At 33.4% G+C, this 19,205-nt stretch overlaps 2 protein-coding genes across 3 annotated transcripts; one reads left to right on the top strand and one right to left on the bottom strand.

Annotated features, from left to right (window-relative positions):
• Positions 1-1,836: 1,836 nt before the first annotated feature.
• Positions 1,837-7,243, top strand: LOC113738520 (UPF0235 protein At5g63440). Of its 2 annotated transcripts, none has more exons than XM_027265759.2 (7): positions 1,837-2,138; positions 2,336-2,436; positions 3,119-3,272; positions 3,528-3,624; positions 5,570-5,658; positions 5,745-5,813; positions 6,971-7,243. In XM_027265759.2, exons 1-7 carry the CDS (start codon positions 2,124-2,126, stop codon positions 7,028-7,030), a joined length of 585 nt encoding a protein of 194 aa, XP_027121560.1. In that variant the 5' UTR covers positions 1,837-2,123; the 3' UTR covers positions 7,031-7,243. The 2 variants fall into 2 exon arrangements, with proteins under 2 accessions (XP_027121560.1, XP_027121558.1); XM_027265757.2 differs by having other exon boundaries at positions 1,838-2,138; positions 2,322-2,436.
• Positions 7,244-8,960: 1,717 nt separating this feature from the next.
• On the bottom strand, positions 8,961-10,777 carry LOC113738902 (cytochrome P450 94B3-like). Its single transcript, XM_027266169.2, has one exon. The coding sequence runs from the start codon at positions 10,753-10,755 to the stop codon at positions 9,199-9,201; it is 1,557 nt and encodes a 518-aa protein (XP_027121970.1). The 5' UTR covers positions 10,756-10,777; the 3' UTR covers positions 8,961-9,198.
• Positions 10,778-19,205: the final 8,428 nt, after the last annotated feature.

Here is a 19,205-nt window from a genome sequence, read left to right as displayed (position 1 = left end):
TGAAACTAAAAAAGAAAATTAATCATGCTACATAATACTAAGATGTCATTTGCACTCTATTTGCTTTCCATGTTATGATCTCGTTCTTGTATTATATTATTTTTATAGTTTCAAATACAAAAAATTTGCTTTTTTATGCTATGTAAAAGAATTTGTAGTGGAACTTGATGAGTTTAAATGCTTTAACTACAGCACCATTTGGATTGCATTGTATTAATTCATTTACTCATAATTGTATGTTGTACAATGATAAATAATGTTTCTTGATTTGATTGAAGCAACTATTATCCATAGTTCAAACGAGTCAATTATGTAGAGATGTTATATTGAATACTTATACAAATAAGCAATGAAAAATATCATTAAGCAGTTTCTACCTATAGTTTGCAATTCGAATTCATATGAGGAATTTCTTCTGATTTTACTTACCATTTTCTACAATTTCAAATTTAGAAAATATTATTTGCACCAATTTTTTATAATCAAGATAGTTTCAATTCAGATCTTTAACAATTATGCAGATTTGAGCTTATTTATGAGATTATAAAGAAATGCCCCTAGTCAAAAACACCAAATCTGAAAGTTTCTACAAAACTTTGAAAAAGATCACTTAAGTTTCTTATCTATCTATCATTTTTGGGCATTATTATCTCTGTAAGAAACATGTAATTAAGTCGTATCATACCCACCAAATTATATAAATAGTTAGTAAAAAATAAAATTATTTTAGATTAAATTGGACGCAAAGTAATTGATGGATAAACTTGATTTGATAATTCAGATTGAGCTTAAGTCGAGGGAGAAATCAGAAACATTGCTTGAGGGATATTTCACGAACAGATATAGATTCGAGAGATGAAGGGTCCAATTGATACTTTAAAATGTTTTATCATATTGGATAAGAAGAGACATTTGAATACTTTTCAATTGCACTTCAAACATTCATATGAGGAATTTCTTCTGATTTTACTTACCATTTTCTACAATTTCAAATTTAGAAAATATTATTTGCACCAATTTTTTATAATCAAGATAGTTTCAATTCAGATCTTTAATAATTTATGCAGATTTGAACTTATTTATGAGATTATAAAGAAATGCCCTTAACCAAAAACACCAAATCTGAATAGTTTCTACAAAACTTTGAAAAAGACCACTTAAGTTTTTTATCTATCTATCATTTTTGGGCATTATTATCTCTGTAAGAAACATGTGATTAAATCGTATTATACGCACCAAATTATATAAATAGTTAGTAAAAAATAAAATTATTTTAGATTAGATTGGACGCAAAGTGATTGATGGATAAACTTGACTTGATAATTCAGGTTGAATTTAAGTCGAGGGAGAAATCAGGAACATTGCTTGAGGGATCTTTTACGAGCATATATAGATTCGAGAGATGAAGGGTCCATTTGATATTTTAAAATGTTTTATCATCTTAGATAAGTTTTAGAAGAGACCTTTGAATACTGTTCAATTGCACTTCAAACATTCTTACATTTTCAAACTACCCCTATCTTTGCCGTTGAAATTCAAACATAGCTTTTGATCACAACGGATTCTTAAATAGTATAACGATAGCGATGTCTTATTACACATTATTTTTATTAACTCACTATGTAACTTGTAATTTTTCTATTAAAATTACATGATAAAATCATTATACTTTAGTTCTGATACTACAAAATATTAAATAATAATTATTAATTATCTTGAATCATAAGTACCAAATTCCCGCGCGTCGCGGGCTATCCCACCATAGTATATATATATATATATAATTGAGTTGGAAAATATTAAAAGGTGGTATCCAGTGAGTAATATATAAAAATTCTTGCAAATATCAAATGATTTCCAAAGGACGAGGGAAGTCCAAACGTGTAATTCATCAAAACGGTGGTAATAGTATAAAAAATCTTGGACATTTTTTCTGCTACTCCTTTCTTCTCCGTTGGCGTGCCGGCGTACCGGCGGGAACCTCACATTGAACTTCAGAACCGAAGTCGTGAAACAATAAGAGATGCCGAAGAGAACAACCCACACCTACTCGAGCGAAGACGCCGCCCCCGACGGGCCTGATTCTGACCTATTCGTTTACTATTGCAAGCACTGCAGCTCTCATGTCCTCATTACAGGTTTCGCCAACCGCCGTTTCTTATATACCCCGTCAATTTTGAATTTGATTGCTCAGTCAATTTTCCCTCAAAAAATACAGTAATAAAATACAAAATCCAGCCCAGAATGAATCGACGTTTATTTTTCTGTTTTTGGTTTGTATCTCCAATATAACGTGTGTCGAGCCTAAAGAATGTGTATAGATACTCAATTGCAGAAGATACCAAAAAGGAAGACTGACAAAGCATATGTGTTGGACAAGAAGAAGTATCTTGCTAGGCTGAACATACAAGAGGCTGGAAAAGTTCTCTTAAAACGGTAAAAGCTTGTATCCTAGAGTTTCTGTTCTTGAGTATCTTTCACCAATTTATCTGAATAAGCGCAAGGGATAACGTGGAAGCTGGAGTTTTAGTTGGAATGTGAGTGGCGTCGAGGTCTTTTGAACTCTCTTCTGCTGTTAAATAAGCTGGATAGATTGATTTTGGTCGTTTCTTTGATTTTCTGAATGCCTTTAAAATGTTTCGATGGACTGCCACTATAACCTCTTGCCTTTTATCATCTTAATTGACTGTAAATATGTCGTGAATAGTTAAAATGTAAAGCTGACCCTATCAGACACTTTCAATTTGATCGAATTGTTAATAAGCTCCTGTGTCATAGAGGATTATGCTAACTGTGTGAGTATGGAATGCTTGCCTGGTGCTTTTGAATTGTATAACCAGCATCCCTCTGTCTGCCATTTGCTTTTGAAGATGTTATTTTGGTTTGTGATATGAAGTTATCATTTAGGGCAAGAACATGCACCAAAGTCTCCACTTTGACAAGTTATCCTAGGAGAGCACACCCAGTTCATAAATTCTGAAAATTGTCCATAAATTTACCTCTATAAATGTTTTGGGTTGTTTCAAGTGCTAGAATTAAGAACTTAGTTCTTCTGCTGGATGAACATTGCTGTGTGGCTTTTTCCAACTAACTTTTCCATTTATAAAATTGTTTTCAGCGGAGAGGGGAAAATGGAGAAGCAGTATCGCATGAATTGTGTTACTTGTGGGCTCTTTGTTTGCTATCGAGCAGAAGAAGATCTTGAATCTGCCTCCTTCATTTATGTCATTGACGGGGCCCTCAGTTCAATAGCTGCTGAGACAAATCCACAGGTATGTGCTTAGGAAATTCTCATGGTACATTCTGTTTCTTGTTTTTAATTCACATTGAAGACCCTAGGAATTCCTCTTTTGGTGGATTGGATTTTCTGAAATTGAGCAAGTTAGAATTCTCCAGTCTTGATATTGGTTATTTTACCACTTCTGGTGATTGACACTGCGCAATGTTGTTGAACTGTTGTGTAGAGGCAATCTATATCTGAAACTGTATATTCTAAGATATCAATTTCATTGTTTGCGAGCACTTAGGATGCTCCTGTGCCACCATGCATATCACAGTTAGAAGGAGGCCTTGTTCAAGTAGCCATCGAAGTAGAAGATCGTGCACAGCGCTCTGCAATCACAAGTAAATTTATGAATTTATTAGATTATTACGTTCTATCTTTGACATACCTGAGGTTGTTGGCAAAGTTCTGATGCTCTGAAATCTCCAAGTCAGGAATCCTTGGTTGCAAAAAAGCATGAATAGAATATTTAGAGCATATGGAACAGAAGCTAACTAGGCTTTTTCCATTGTCATGCTGCTGGTTACTAGACTAATTTTTGTTTTTTGGCTAAAATGGTCATCTAATTATTCCAACTTAGACTTGTTGTCCATTCGCTCACTTATTAATATCAGTTTTGGCGCTTCGATTAAGTTAAAAGTTTTAAGGTCCTTACAAAGAAAAATATTGAACGAAGTGAAATCTAGGTTTTTGGCCTTTCATCTCCATAGGTCCACTTCCACGCTCCCTTCCTTCCTTTGTTGGCCCATTGCCACTTCCAAATCTTCAATTCCCTGCTCTGGCTGCCCTCCCTCCATACCCCCTAGCACAATTTGCAACAAAAGTCCCCCTTCAACCTTGTTTCTTTCTCTTTTGCATTCTTAAATACCGTGACAGCACTTTATATTCACCAAATTTTCTGTTGCTCTTTAAACGAAAAAAAACAACAAAAGTCTGGTTCTTTTTGTTTGTGAGAGTGAAAAAGGCCATTTTAGAAAAGAATTGGTGGTGAAATTGGCTGATAGGCTTCAGGTTAATATTGTCAGAACAGAGAAGGGTAATGAGGAATTAAAAGTTTGAGAGGGCACAGCTGATCCATCGAGGTTTGGGAAGTTTTGGAGGAAACAGGGCATTTTAGAAGCTGGCTAAAGGATGCCTCTAGTTTTGTTTTGGTTCTTTTATTTTCATTGCAACGGGAATTCTATTGTGAAAATCGGGAAAGCTGTAGGAGTAGACATAACTTTTCTAAAGGGGGAAAAGAAAAAGAAGTGAAAAGGGAAGAGGGCTAATGTTTGTTGGAGCTTCGTTATTTGGAGAATTGCAGTCCTTTGGTTACCTGGTTCAATCCACAACTCCTACAAAGCAGAAGTCCACTCTGCGAGCCCTGTGTATACAGCCTCTAAATCTTGGTTAATTAACTCAAATTAGATCGGTTAGCTTTACTTTTTTATACCTTCCACAGAACTCTGGTGTGCATATTTGTTTTACATGACTTGTTTGATGATTATTTCTTGTGTTCTTCACCATAACAGAAGGAAAGGAAAGAAAAAAGAAATTTTTTGTCGTTTGAATTTTCAACAATGTGGATGAATATACTTTTAACTGAAAACATGAGAGTTGATAATGTCGATAAGTGATTTAAGGTCCTTAGCCTTATACAGATTAGCTATATAGTTCCTAGGCTATGCAGTCCTACAAAGAGGATAAGGGAAGAAAAAAGTAGAATCCTGGTGTCACAGGTTGATGTGGTACGACTTTGCAACTTTCTCACGTTTTCCTAGGTACCCTCTCATTTGATTTAGAGCATAAAAGGAATCAAATTAATAATTACTTCTGCCAAAAAGGTTCTTTTCCTTTCTTGTGATTTGATGCGGATTTGATATCATTTTTGTCATTTTAATCCCTTTCGTGCATTTACTTCTATTGATAAGGAAGACCATAAGTTTGTGTTATTTGAAATTTATGAGGGTTATCAAGTCCTTCAAAACTTATTGTGATCAATAGGTCCTTCTCTTAAATACTTTTAAATAAAAATCAAAGTTCATTATTCTTATTTTGTGCTCGTTACCCATCAAAGATCACAGAGTTGGTTTTCAAGATGTTTAATGAGATGGCATGAATTTTGTGCTGCACCATCCAATGCTGAACCCAGGCAGTGCCCAATCAATAATCAGTTTCCAGGATGGAGAACTTTCTTTTGTTTTTACCTTAAATTGTATATAGCATTTGTATCTTTATAAGAACCCAAATGACGTTAGATACTGCATTTTGATTTCGCTAATAATAGTAAGCCTAATATGATTGTAGGAGTAAATGCTGATGATGTTCGGGTGACTGTAGCTGCAGCTGCAGCAAGAGGAGAGGCAAACAATGAGCTTCTAGAACACATGGGAAAGGTGCTTTTGAATTTTGCTGCCAGAAGTTTGATTTGATTTACTACTTCACTTTCTAGGCTGAGCCATTAACATTTGTTCTGTGGCAGGTGTTGGGATTAAAATTGAGCCAGATGACTCTTCAAAGGGGTTGGAATAGCAAATCAAAGCTTCTTGTGGTGAGTTGACATTCAGATTCCTGATGTGTCCATATATACATTTGTGCACGTCACACACACACAGCTATGCGTACATACATTTGTATAAATGGGGTTTTCAGAATTATTCGAGCTCAAATATTCTGTTATTTTATCCACTATGTTTTGCTGATAATTTAAGTAAAGTGTCTGATCTTTGAACTTTCTTCTGCATTATGCTCCTCCTGCAGAATTAGTTGACCAAATTGTTGAAGATTAGTTCATGTTCTTGAGCCATATTCCAGTCAAGATATTTTAGAAACTAAATGTCTAGGAACAAGGCCTGTTTTTCATTGGACAAGGGACCCCTTCATGCTTTCTTCAAAACACTGCAGAAAAACAAAATCTATTTTCTATTATTGCCTATAGATTTCTCAGCTGTTTGCTTTTAGTTTCAAGCAATGTGTCTGCAGACAGATTACATGTTGTACTATTCAGACCTGCTAAAACTATCTTTAGAACTTAACGACTTTAGCCAAAGATTATGTTTGGCTTTATGTAGCAGTAAAGAGCTGGGTGCTGTGTGTAGAATTTTGTCCTATTTGAAAATTTCTTTTCTGTTCTCTTTTTCCCTTAGGAATTCACCATTCTAGAATGATCCTAGATCAGCACAGCCAAAATCACATTTTTACCACCGTTTGGCCACCATTGAAACCCTGGTAAATATGCATGCTTACCAAAATATGGTACCATTATCAACTTCTTGAAGAAGAGAAAAGTGAATTGCATCTTCTCCATTACATCATATTAAAAGAAGTATCTCGCCCCATACCACCAATGTGCAATTATTTAAAAAGGCTTTTGACACAAGAAGAAGCTGTTTTGCCAGCAGGCACTGTCCTCATTCAGTTTAATCAACATTAATGTCCAAGGGCTCCCTAAGTACCCCACATGCACTATTCCAGTAATTGAGAGACATGAGAATTTGTCGTGCCATACATCATTCATTTCCAGTAAGGCATGAACAGTCATATACAGATCGAGCTTTGTACTTGGATCTTTTGAACAAGGTTGTTCATCAATGGCTTATGAAAGTGTGATTGTCTTGACTTTATTGATCTGGTGGAAACTGTTTCGCTAGGTAAAGTTTGCTTGTCGTTTAATTGGATTAAAGTACTGAGTTATGGTTCTTGAAACAGGTGGAGGATTTGACTGCTAGACAGGTATATGAGAAACTCCTGGAAGCTGCACAACCATGATGCTTGTTGGGGGAGGCATTTCACACTTAAGTTGTAACTTTCTGTTTATTGTCTTCTCTCCCGTGTAACATGTTTCTTTAATTCTATCTTTCTGGATGTCATTTGGTATTCTTGTAATTCATTTCAGAAGTACCTAATCCATGTCATTCAGCTGTTGGGTTTGGACCTGTATTAGTTGAACTTGCACAATTTACTGGGTGCACTGCTTTTACAGATCTGTTTGTGTTTGTAGATGCAATGTCTTCATGATTTCCAAGATGGATATATGCTGAAATGGAAATTTTAGTATGGGCGGATAGCTTTGTAGCTTCCTAACGAACTAGTTATTCATAGGAATTCGTTATTCACCCGTGCATTTGCATGGGCACTTTTTATGCTCTAAAGTTTTTATTTTTTTTTAAAGAAAATTGATATAAAATAACTAAAAATACTATTTTATAAAATTTTATATACTAAGCATAAAACAAACATTTAAATTAAATCGATTAAAATTAGTTAATTCTTAACAACTTAATAATTTGTTTCAATCAAATCTTATCTCATGATGTAATTATGTTTAGTAATGGTGGTAGGTCAATACATGAATAAACGAGATATAGCAGGAAGTAAATGCACTTAATGTTTTGATTCTTTTACACCTAAAAAGAATGTTGAAAAGCAAACTAATCGATAATTAACTTATTATTTGACCAAATCATTAAAAGCTAATGCAAAAAAGTAATTTGAGAAAACTTTTGCAATCCTGTGTTTACATGGATATCGTTTCAACCTAAATTGAATTCCAATGGAAAGAAAGCATAAAAATCAATAGAAATTTTTTTTTAAAAAATGACCATTTTCTACAATTTAAGTGGATTTGTATGAGTGATATGCTAAAATTGATAAATATAAATTCATTGGAAAATGATCATTGTCAAAACTTTAGAATTACAAATAAATAATCAAGTCAAATAATAGAAATATATTCAACATAATTCAAGAAAATTTTAAAAAGATAATGTTGATTTATTAAAAAAAAGAAAAGCATAATCAATGTAAACGTATATGAAATAGCGAATTAATAGTTTTAAACTTATTATAAATAAGGAAGTATTAGAATGATAGAAAAAAAAAATGAAAGTTCATCCAAATTTTAGTAATGATAATAAATGATCAATTCAGTAATAGGAATAGAGAATGTGATTGTAAAGAATTAAAAAACAAAATAAAATAAAATAGGGCATAAATTATATAAATGTATATAAAGTATGTAATTGATTGATTGTTTGAAATTTACTATAAATAAGAAAGTAATAAAGAACTATAATTAATCATTAGCCTAAAAAGAATAAAATCCACCAAGAAACATAAGCAAAAAATCAGAATATATACCCAACTTTTTTTGTTGGCATAGCTAACTTGGTGATTTACCATGGGGAAAAACTATCTATGTGAGCATTAATATAGTATATTTTATCCAAATTTTAGTAATAATAATAAATAATCAAGCCAATAGCAGGAATAGAAAATGTGATTGAAGAGATTTTTGAAGGGAAGACAAGAGTTGATTGACCAAAAAATAAAGAAGATACAATTAATACAAACTTGCATAAGGTAAGTCATTAATTAATAGCTTGAGTGAAAGGATTTATATAATTAATTGTTACCAAAAAAAGAAAAGAATAAAATCCACAAAGATATAAACGAGCGCACTTTTTCTTTTAACTTAATTTTTTACGTGCGGTACGAAGATAAAATGTCAACTTGACAAAATATGAGAATAGCCAGCTTGGCAAAAAAAAAAAAAAAAAAAGTTTCCGACTTTCCTTCTTGGAATGATCATTCCAAATTATTGGCATGGGGATACAGGTAGGTTGATGCGATCTTCTTCAACAAAAAAAAAAAAAAAAAATGCTCAATATAGGTTATAAATTAGAGAAAAAAAACTATATTCATAGGATGATAATAATATACTTTACATTTTATTTTCCTTATTTTACATACTCTCATTCCAGAAATTTTCATTTCGTCCTCTTTGGAATGGGATCTTGGGAAATCATACTCCAACCTCTCTACATTAATGTGAACAAAACAACACAACTACTGTGTCTTAATTAACAAGCTGCAGTAATATCTGTCGGGATATCAGTTCAAGCAAATCTGTGAATTGAATTGGACAGCACAGCACATTATGGTTCCACCAAACTTTCGCTTTCTCGCAAAATCACAACCCCGGGTTGGCTGAGGCGGTGAATCCTAACTTTGAGTCCACCAGCCATAAAGGCAGTCAAGAGAGGAACAAAAATAGGCTGATTATCATCAACTTTCTTGATCTCATATCTCCTTAGAATCGAAGCCACAACATGCTTCATTTGAATGAAAGCCATTTCCTTCCCAAGACAGACTCTTGGACCTGCCTGAAACACTGGAAACTTGTACGGATCAACCATTTTCAGCATCCCATTGTCATCAAACCACCTATCTGGTCTGAACTCAAAACAATCCTTTCCCCACAATTCCTCTATCCTCCCCATCCCATATTGGAAATAGGTCACCCTATTTCCCTTGTAAACAATTGTTCCGTCAGGCAAGATGTCGTCATTCTCAGCATGCTTGGAGTCCCAAACTACTGGAGGATATAGTCTGATTGACTCACACAAGCATGCCTTTATGTACTTCATTTCTTTCAAATCCTCTACATCCAATGGCTTTTCTTTAAGGTTGAGGATTTCCAACTCATTCATGACGTTCTTTTTGACAGCATGGTGGTTAGAAAGAAGCCAGAACAACCATGTCAATGCAGAAGAAGTTGTATCCCTTCCTGCCATGAGGAAACTTATCACCATATCTCTAACCATTTCATCATCAAGACCAGCTAATAACAGCCTGGACAAAAGATCGTTATTGCTGGTTTTTTTATCAGCACTCTCATTGAGTTTCGTTTTCTTGGTTTGGATAATATCATCAACACAGCCATGAACAAGATCAACTGCTTCTTTGAGCTCCTTCTCAGACCCTAAATTAAGGGCTCTCCTCATTTTCCAGACTGCGGGGATTGGAGCAACACCGCGTCTCGCGCAGATCTCTGATGCTTTGTCGAATGCTATGGCAAGAGGAGGGACAGGTTGAGAAATGTCTAGACAACGAGGATCCATCCCCAGTGAGACCTTGCAAATTGTGTCAAATGCAAACCTCCTAAGCACATCCTGTAAATCCAAGACCATGTTCTTTTCCACAGCCATTTCAAGCACTGGGAAAAGCTTGTTTTGAACTTGTTCCTCGAGAGTTTTGACAACAAATTCTCTCAAGGACTTTGCACTGAATTCATGGCTTGCGAGTTTGCGCTGAACCTGCCAGAGATGGCCATCAGCATTGAATATTCCTCGACCGAGGAAATCGCCTAAGATTTCAGTGAAGGGCTTGCCTTTAGGGTAGTTGTTGAAGTTGGTTTTCAGGATATACTCAACATTTTGCGGATTGGCTGTGACGATGGTTCTAGGTGCACCAAACCTCTTGATCACCATTGTTTGAGAAGGTGATTGAGAGAGGATTTCAGTGTACCAGTCTAAAAGACGATGGCGATTTTGGTAGAATGCAACGAGGCAACCGATGATTGGGTAGGACTTAGGGCCATGAGAGAAGCTGAGTTTTCCGGATTTGAGATCAAGAAATCTTTGAAACAATGAAGGAAGGTAGGGGGAAAGAAGAAGTGAAGTAGCAACAAGAAGAAGAAGAAAGGAAAACATGGTTTTTGCCAACCGCTAAGAGGGTTGTGGGGTTAGGACTCTGGAAAGTGGAGGAAAGCAGATTTTGCAATTTAGAAGTTGAGGAAAATGAGTGCAGAATGGTGACTATATATACAACACATGGACAGGGTCTGAGAGGGTGAATGCTGAATAGAAATGGGAAGAGAGATGGGACAGTTGCATGTATGTTTAGGGAATAATTTTCAGTACTCCAATAATGTATTCTTGACACACTAATGGGACAGTTGCATGTATGCACTAACATTCAAATCTTTTTAAGCACATGATTCTCAAGCTCCACATCAAAAACTGTATTCCAGGACAACTGAGATATCACAATTTTGAACCACTAAGCTTTGGTTCAATGGCCACCAAAAATGACTAAATCTCTTTTTGGCCGTAAGTCGGGGATTCGAACTCCACTTGCAATGAAAAAAATTCAAAGGAGATGTTAGAGCACTCGTTTGATGTACTCATGTACTTATACATATTAACCACTTATGCACAGCCTCTTTAAACTCCCCTTCCTCTATATTGAGATAGGTTAGGTTATAGATTGTTATCGTTACCGTTAAAAAAAAAAATCCCAATTTTGAGCTTTAATCATGAAAATATTTAGGGAATAATTTTCAATACTCCAATAATATATTCTTGACACACTAATGCGTTTGGATGTACGTGAATTGTAAGTAAACTTTTCAATTTCAAATTTCAAATTTAAAATTTGCATATATAACATATATTCAATCCTATTAATTTATACATTGTAAGTGTGTAAAAGATTGATTATATAAATTAATAGGGTTGAAGTCGGCAAACTCATCTTTTAAGGGTGGCATTGGCATATGAGTAATAGACTGCGTCAATTGGTCAATAGTGTGCCAACTAAATATAGATGACTGAGATGAAGGATGTGGCTCAACATAAGCCACCAACAACTGTGCATAAATGAGTCCATTGAATTTCTTTTGTCAAACATGTAGGTAGTTTATATCAGACCGGACATTATCTTTAGTAGAAGAGGAACGACCCTACACAAGAGAAAAGAGAAAATACCATGGGGATGAAAGTATAGATCATATAGCTGAGCCTTAATATTCCTACATTCTTGAAGCAAATCTAGGCTCAATTTTCTGATTTTGTACACTGGCCCCTTGATTCCAGTATTCAGTCTACTTCAGCTTTAAAATGCAAAAGTGAAGATTTTTACGCATTCTCACATTGACAAATTAATATGTCTTTTGCGACTTTCAATATACGGCACTAATGAAACTTGTACAAACTGCCTTTCTGCTTCAAGAATTCTACGTCTAAATGGCACAACAAAATTTAGTGAGACTTGATGATCATTCTACTCTGATTGTTGTTATATGGAGAAAAATTTTGAGCCCTTTTGTGCTTATTATAGAGATGCCAGTAAGGAATTTGGCAAAGAATGCTTTATATTTCAAATTGATATTCCAACTATATAAAACTATTCTGGTAATTAATTCTGAAAATGAATTCTTCCATTTTCCGGTGTCAGTAAGGAATTTTTTTTTTTTTAGTAATTTGAAATAAAATATAACGAAACAACAGCATTTTTATGTGTAGTATTAAAATACTACAACCTTATTTACATAGTAATATGTTTTGTTTTCACAATCCTACAACTTGTCCATTCTTATTTGAAACCAACAAAAATAAGGCAACCATTTGCAAAAAACAACACGTCAATGTCCAATCTATTTGAAAAGTTTTTCTAAAAATACAATAAATAGCATATGAGAATATTCCACTATTCAAGAACTTTGTTTTGTTCTTCTTTTTGAAGCTCCTTGTCCACATACATTTAACTACAGGTGAACATCCACTGCTTTCCCATTATCATTATATAGCAGCAAAATCATGTAATTTTGTTTTGAAGATAATTAAAATAGGAAAACCATGAATTAATTAAGGAAAAAAAATGAAGTAAGAAATAATGTCATAATTTATTCAAGTATGTGTAAGACAGGCTATTATTAGATTGATAGAAATTTATCATGAATAAGAAAGTCAAGAAAGGGTTGTAATAAATTATTATTAGAAGAAAGAACGAGGGTAATAAATGATTAAACTAATCACAGCATGTCAGAATATGATTGAATTTAATTAAAATATGAAAGTTATGAGTTGATTTTTAAGAAAAAAAAAAAGAAAAGAGAATGGCATGACTAATAGTAGATCATTAATGGATTGGTTATAATTTATCGTAGATAAGGACGTGCGAACACGATTATAATCAATTGGTACCAGAAAAAAAAATTAGAACAGCTAAATCAGTAGCCTACTATATAGAAAAAATGAAAGATACTACTATTTAGAAACTGAAATGTGACTAAATTGTACGGTAGGAGAAGTAATTTTCAAACCACAACTCCTCTTAGCTTAGAATGAACAGAAAAGAATCCTGTGCGTATTTGCGTCGTAATCATCATCTTCTCTTAGTAATAATTTGTTGGGCAGCGGTCCGGACCCCAACCCGAAGCAATAGATGCATGTGAGTTGCCGTCGGCTTTTCAGCACGTTTTCTATTCCCCATTTCCCAGTGCAGTAGTGGACGACTGGCTAGGGTACTACAATTACAATATGATGGAAGTTTGAAACTTACTAACGGAAATTATTTGGACATATGCCATTTTCGGCGCAGCCGGCAGTCACGATACTAAAAATTCGACCGGCCATATCATATCATCAAGTCATGATAGGACTAAACGAAAGGATGATAAATGCGAGTGTGTGTGTAGGGAATCAAGGTAGTAAATTAAATGTAATTTAGTCGTGTGCTAACCAGTGTTCATAACAAATTTAAAAAGAAAATAGTTACTTCTTTTGTTAATTTAGAGTTTTTTTTTTTGAAGGATCTGTTAATTTAGGGTTTATGCAAAAGTCGTCTAAAAAATACGGTCTCAATTTTGTGAGAATTTTACTTCTTTTTATTTCATTAGCATGATTTAGCTGCTACATCTATAGTTGACGAAAAAACTATCCCAAATAATTTCCTTTCCAAACACAGTATTTTTTTTCCTTTCACGTGTTTGACATACTCGATAAATAAATAGTACATTCAATGCATTGTGTTTTAATAGGATTGAACTTGTAAACAAATTGCTAAAATCCTAGAATACACTAGAAAAGACTAGCCCACGAATGTAGAAAAACTCCAAATTGGTTAATTCAAAGTTAACAAGTCCCAATGCTTACATTGGCATTTTGAGCCATCCAATCGTTGTCTTACCACAGCTAATTAATCGTGAGTGTGTATATTCTTAGGATTTTACTTCTTTTAATCGTGAGTGTGTTTATAAAAAAATTCAAAGTGAAAATAGTTACTTCTTTTAACCTAGGGTTAATTAGTCTAACAGATATGTTCACAATTTTGCGAGGATTTTACTTCTTTTATTTTATCAACATAGTTTAGCTACAGCTACAGATGTCAATTTTTAGGACATCTAAAAAATTAATACATGTAAATTGGAGAATTTTGTTAAATTTTTTACTACATAAAATATTCACTTATATTATATGATGTGTTATTACATTTGTTGTTCCTATTTTAAATCTTGTTCTATAATTTCTTTAATCAACTTAAAATCAACTATTCTTTTAATGTCTTTGACAAACTAGAAAATTGAAGAGTACATTCAATGTATTGTATTTTAATTGCATTGAACTAAATAAACCGCTAAAATTCTAGCATACACTAGAAAAAACTAGCCCACTAAGGTAGCAAACTCCAAATTGGTTAATTCAAAGTTAAAAAGTCCTAAAGCTTACATTAGCATTATTTGAGTTATCCAATCCTTGTCTTACCACAGCAAATTAATCAAACTTTTGGAAGATTATCAAAAAAAAAAAAAAAATTCCCTTTTGGTAACTATTAAGCATTGTTTGGATATTAGATTATTTGCTCAGATATACTTATTTACACGATAACTACACTGTTTAACCACCTTTTTGTAACATATACATCATACAAAAAAATATTACAATATTTTTAAAGAAATTATTCCAAATAATTTAATATCTAAACACAGTTTGTTTGGATAGGAGTTTATTTGAGATAATTACTGTAACACTTTTTATAATGTGATATATGTGAGATAAAAAAATGATTGAAAAAATAAAAAGGTGATTGAGATTTGTGAATTAAATTATTTTTTTTCAAATGATCTCAATCCAAACACACTGGTCTGCCTTACTTTAAAAAGTAGAAATTATGTTCATAATGCATCTTAGGGCTTGTCCTTTAACATCAACATAAAAGTCAAATTCCACTTTAAAAGCAACAGGGAAAAACAACTGAAAAAATCGAAACAATGATTTCTTTTCAGAAGAAATCAAGATGCGACAAGACAGAACAGAGCAGACGACTGCCATATCCAATATTTTCTCTCAAGATCCACCTAGAAAACTGCGGCGCCGTTTTGGTGGCGCAGCCTTACAGGCTTAAGATAGGGCGAGAATATGGGCCTTAGCTTCGCTGCCAATTGCAGTCCATATTGCATCGAGCGCCGTCCAAAAGTGGTGGCCCAGTTATCATTTCCCGTCTGCTTTTACCGACCTTTTTTTTTAAACCTTAATTTGCTTACTTTTCCGTCAAACTTAAATCATTTAGTTTATAATTTTTTAGGCATTATTCAATTATTTCGGTTGCTTTTTAATTTTTATTGCGACAATATTTGAACAAATAAAGTTATGTATTGATATTTTTTTCTCCAAAAAAATTTTACATTTTACATGAACACATTTTCGATTTTTTTATGTCACGTATATCAAATCACTGTGATGCCTTTTTTTTTTTTTACAAAAATTTCAAAAAAATAGTAATCTAAATAGGTTCTTAATTTAAAATTTTTTAAACTCAATTTTGGAGGTATTTTTATTTTTATACGAATTGGAATTTGAAATGACTTGTTAAAATATATCTCATATAATTACATCAAATGTTGCAAAGAGAATTTCTTTTAAAAAAATTTCACTATTTATTGAATGGTTTTTAGAAAGGATAATTCAAAACCTGCTGTGTCGGTAATATTTTGTGGCTATTAGTCTTTTTCTTCTTTGGCTACAGTCTCAAGTAACGAAAGCCATCTCCTGGCGTGACATGACATCTGTCCCTTCTACAACTTTCATGCAGGCTATTTATAAGAGCTGATGAATCACGTGCTCTTAAGGAGGTTACTGTTAAAAATTCTGCTTGAAATCAAGAAAAATAGAAAAGAGAAAGAAAATGTGCAGTAATTCTTTAGTGGCTGTCTCTAGTCTTGTCTTGTCACTTGTGTCAACGAGTCTGCATTTCTGCAGAGGCCAAATTAACACTTTGTTTTGTCTATCAATGGAAGAGGTAAATAGAGTGACATTTTCTCATTCACTCAAAAAAAAAAAAAAAAAGGCAGATGTTTTTGTCCTCTGTAAAGACTAGTGAGCTAAGAGGAAGATTAGGAATTAAATCCATTGAGTTAAGAGTTTGAGCTCGAGCTCTTTTCTTCGGGTCATAAGATAAACATTAATAGAGGAATTAGAAATTTGGCCTTGTATGTGTACGTCCCTTTTCCCATTAAAAACGTGTGTTTGGATGGGAGATTATACAGAACAATTTTTTAAAAATAATACTTTTTATAGTGAGATATATGTAAAATAGAAAGATGATTTAAAAAATGCATTATAATGTAATCAATTTTTTTTTTTTGCAAATTAAAACATACCAAAATATAAGAAGCTTTTCTTGAGGTTTTAGCTCAGTCAAAATTGTGTTTTTTTTTGGGGGAGGCTTTGAAAAAATATTATTATAATATGTAGTATATAATTGATGAATGCGTAATGAAAAGATGAGTAGAAAATGTGTTCGGAGATTTTTTAAAATCTAAAAAGAAGTATTTGACTAAGTGCAAAATCCAATAGTTGAACCCCTTTCGGTTCTTCGATCATTTTTGCAAGTCTTTTATTTCAATTATTTCACGAATCGCTTTTTCAAGTTGATTTCTCTTCTTTTTCTATTTCTATATATTTTAAGGGCACAGTATTATGCTGATGCCCACTTCGTTATGCCTTATCTCTTTGCTTTTCTTCGTATACCTAACTCTCTACCAAATGCTACATTTCGTCTTCATTTTCCAAAAAAAAAAAAAAAAAGAAAAAATGCTGCTTTTGAAGATCATCCTTTCTTGAAATTCTTGCACATATCTTTTCTGCCTTCATTCAGTTTTAATTTGCAATAACAGCCAAATTAGAAGCCAATTTTGACTAAGTAACGTACTTAAGGTCAAATCCAAAAAATGGACGTCAAAGAATTTTATAATCTCTGTCCAGTCTCCAAACTTGCCGACTTACGCCGCTGCTCTTTTGGCCAGCCTTCGTAAACCAAAAGTTGCAGGCCATTACTCAACCAAAGTCAAAAAAGCATTAGGTTAAATAAAAAAGACAAGATTTAGGGGAATTTAAGACTGGTTGACTGTTTCGTATGAATGTCAAACAATCGATTCTTAGAGCTGATGGATCAATCAACTAGCGTTGACTTTTTCTCTTGGAAACTCCAATATAGTTAGACATTTGTACACCGGGATAATTTGACAATTTCACTAAACTCCCTTCAGATTTGAATAATTACACTAACCTCCCTTCATGTAGTAAAATGACTATAATATCATCATTCACTTATAAATAATTCTTACAAACACTTGTTCTAAACTAAACTAAACTCTTGTTCTAAGTAACTGCTGCCACACAAACTAAACTCTTGTTCTATCTCTCCAACTCTTTCTCTTACATTCTTTCTCCTACGTCTCATAAACCACTATTTTTTTGCAAATAGACACACTCTTTTTTTTTTGTATTCTTTTTTTTTTATAAGTATTATTGAATCGAAATTACAAAATGACAAGTTGTCGGATCATATTTGTTGTCAAAACAAATGAAGGTGCAAAAGATGCAGGTGATACTGAGTACGTACAAAAAAATAAAAATGATAGCTAAAAAGGAAACGTGGATTAAAGAAGGTTACGGTATTATGCCCAATTGGGTAAAAAAGAATTTTGAGATATAAAAACTACAATCAGATTTGACTAGAGACATGGGATGTGGTTTCTAGTGTTACTTTTGGTTGCTCATGTTGGTATTTTTGGTAGGTTATATTATTTTAGTAACAACGAGGTTGAATAGTAATATTGGTCAATTCAAACATTGAATTTAGGCAAAAAAAAAAAAAGGGCTAAATATTAGGTTGAATGCAAACTTTAATTATCACAGTTGATTTGCAGGGGAAGCTTTGGGGTGGCAATAGTAGACTCTCAAAATTGTAAGAATATAGGAATTAAAGTGAAGTGGTTTATTAAATTCGTTACAGTGGTGGTTATGTCGTTTACAATAGTTGCAATATGAAAGAAATTTATTAGTTTGTTTTTCCCCCTTTTTAAGTAACAAAGGGGTATTTTAGGATTTTCGAGGAGAAAGTTAGCATATTGGGTTTATATTGTTACTGAAATACTAATCATAGAGGAGGTAGGTGTAATTTTTTAAATTAGAAGGGAGCTTCCTGCAATAGTCATTATCCCTTGTACACGTAAGAACCCAACAAACCCTTTTGAGATCGCAATATTAATAAGAAATCAAGGATAGCCTTGACCAGCATAAGGGCCAAAATTGTCGACAACTTTGCTAAATCGATGGTGCATCGTTCGGGGTTGGCGGGTAGCATTCACATTAGACATGGAATGATACTCCAGCAATCAATTTCTAGTGTTCTTCCAACGTTCCTTTTATACTTTTATGTGTGCTTCAGGCATTGCTCGATGAAAGCCCGGAAGCATCATGCAGAGCAAACCCAGAACCCAATGAGACTTCATAGGAATGGAAACTTTAGGAAGGGCAAACAACTCTAAAGCGCTATAAATATTACTACTTGCTTGGAAGAAGAGCTATAAATATTACTACTTGCTTGGAAGGATTCGATCAATTACAATGATATAGTACAAAGCCTTAAGATTACTTGGAATCGTATTTGAAATAATTACTATCGCATCTTTGTGATATGATGCGTGCGAGATAAGAAGTTGTGTTGAAAGGTGAGACGCGTTTGTGATATAAGCAAATAATTTTTGGTCAAATAGTTGCTATCCAAACACACCTCTAGCACTGACTCAATTGTCTAAAATCTATCCAACTAGGAGGGCACAGTAAACTAGTTATATATTATTTCTCATTTCACTCTTCATTTCCCTATTTTTCCCTGCTCGGGTAAGGGATCCTTTTCTTTTGCCCCCCTACACCAGGCAATGCGGATTATGAAATTCAAACGGATAGAACATGAGGGCGATTTATTTGCAGGCCGTAGACTACAGCCATGATCAACCTATGTAAACAGAAGACAAACTTTAATTGCACTTGATCGACAAGTCTAAGCAATACCTGGCAAACAAAAAGGAAGAGGG

This window comes from Coffea arabica, chromosome 4c (assembly GCF_036785885.1).
Source record: "Coffea arabica cultivar ET-39 chromosome 4c, Coffea Arabica ET-39 HiFi, whole genome shotgun sequence".
Classification (NCBI taxonomy): domain Eukaryota; kingdom Viridiplantae; phylum Streptophyta; class Magnoliopsida; order Gentianales; family Rubiaceae; genus Coffea; species Coffea arabica.
Note: the sequence above shows the minus strand (reverse complement) of the source record. Positions and strands in the feature narration are given on the sequence as shown.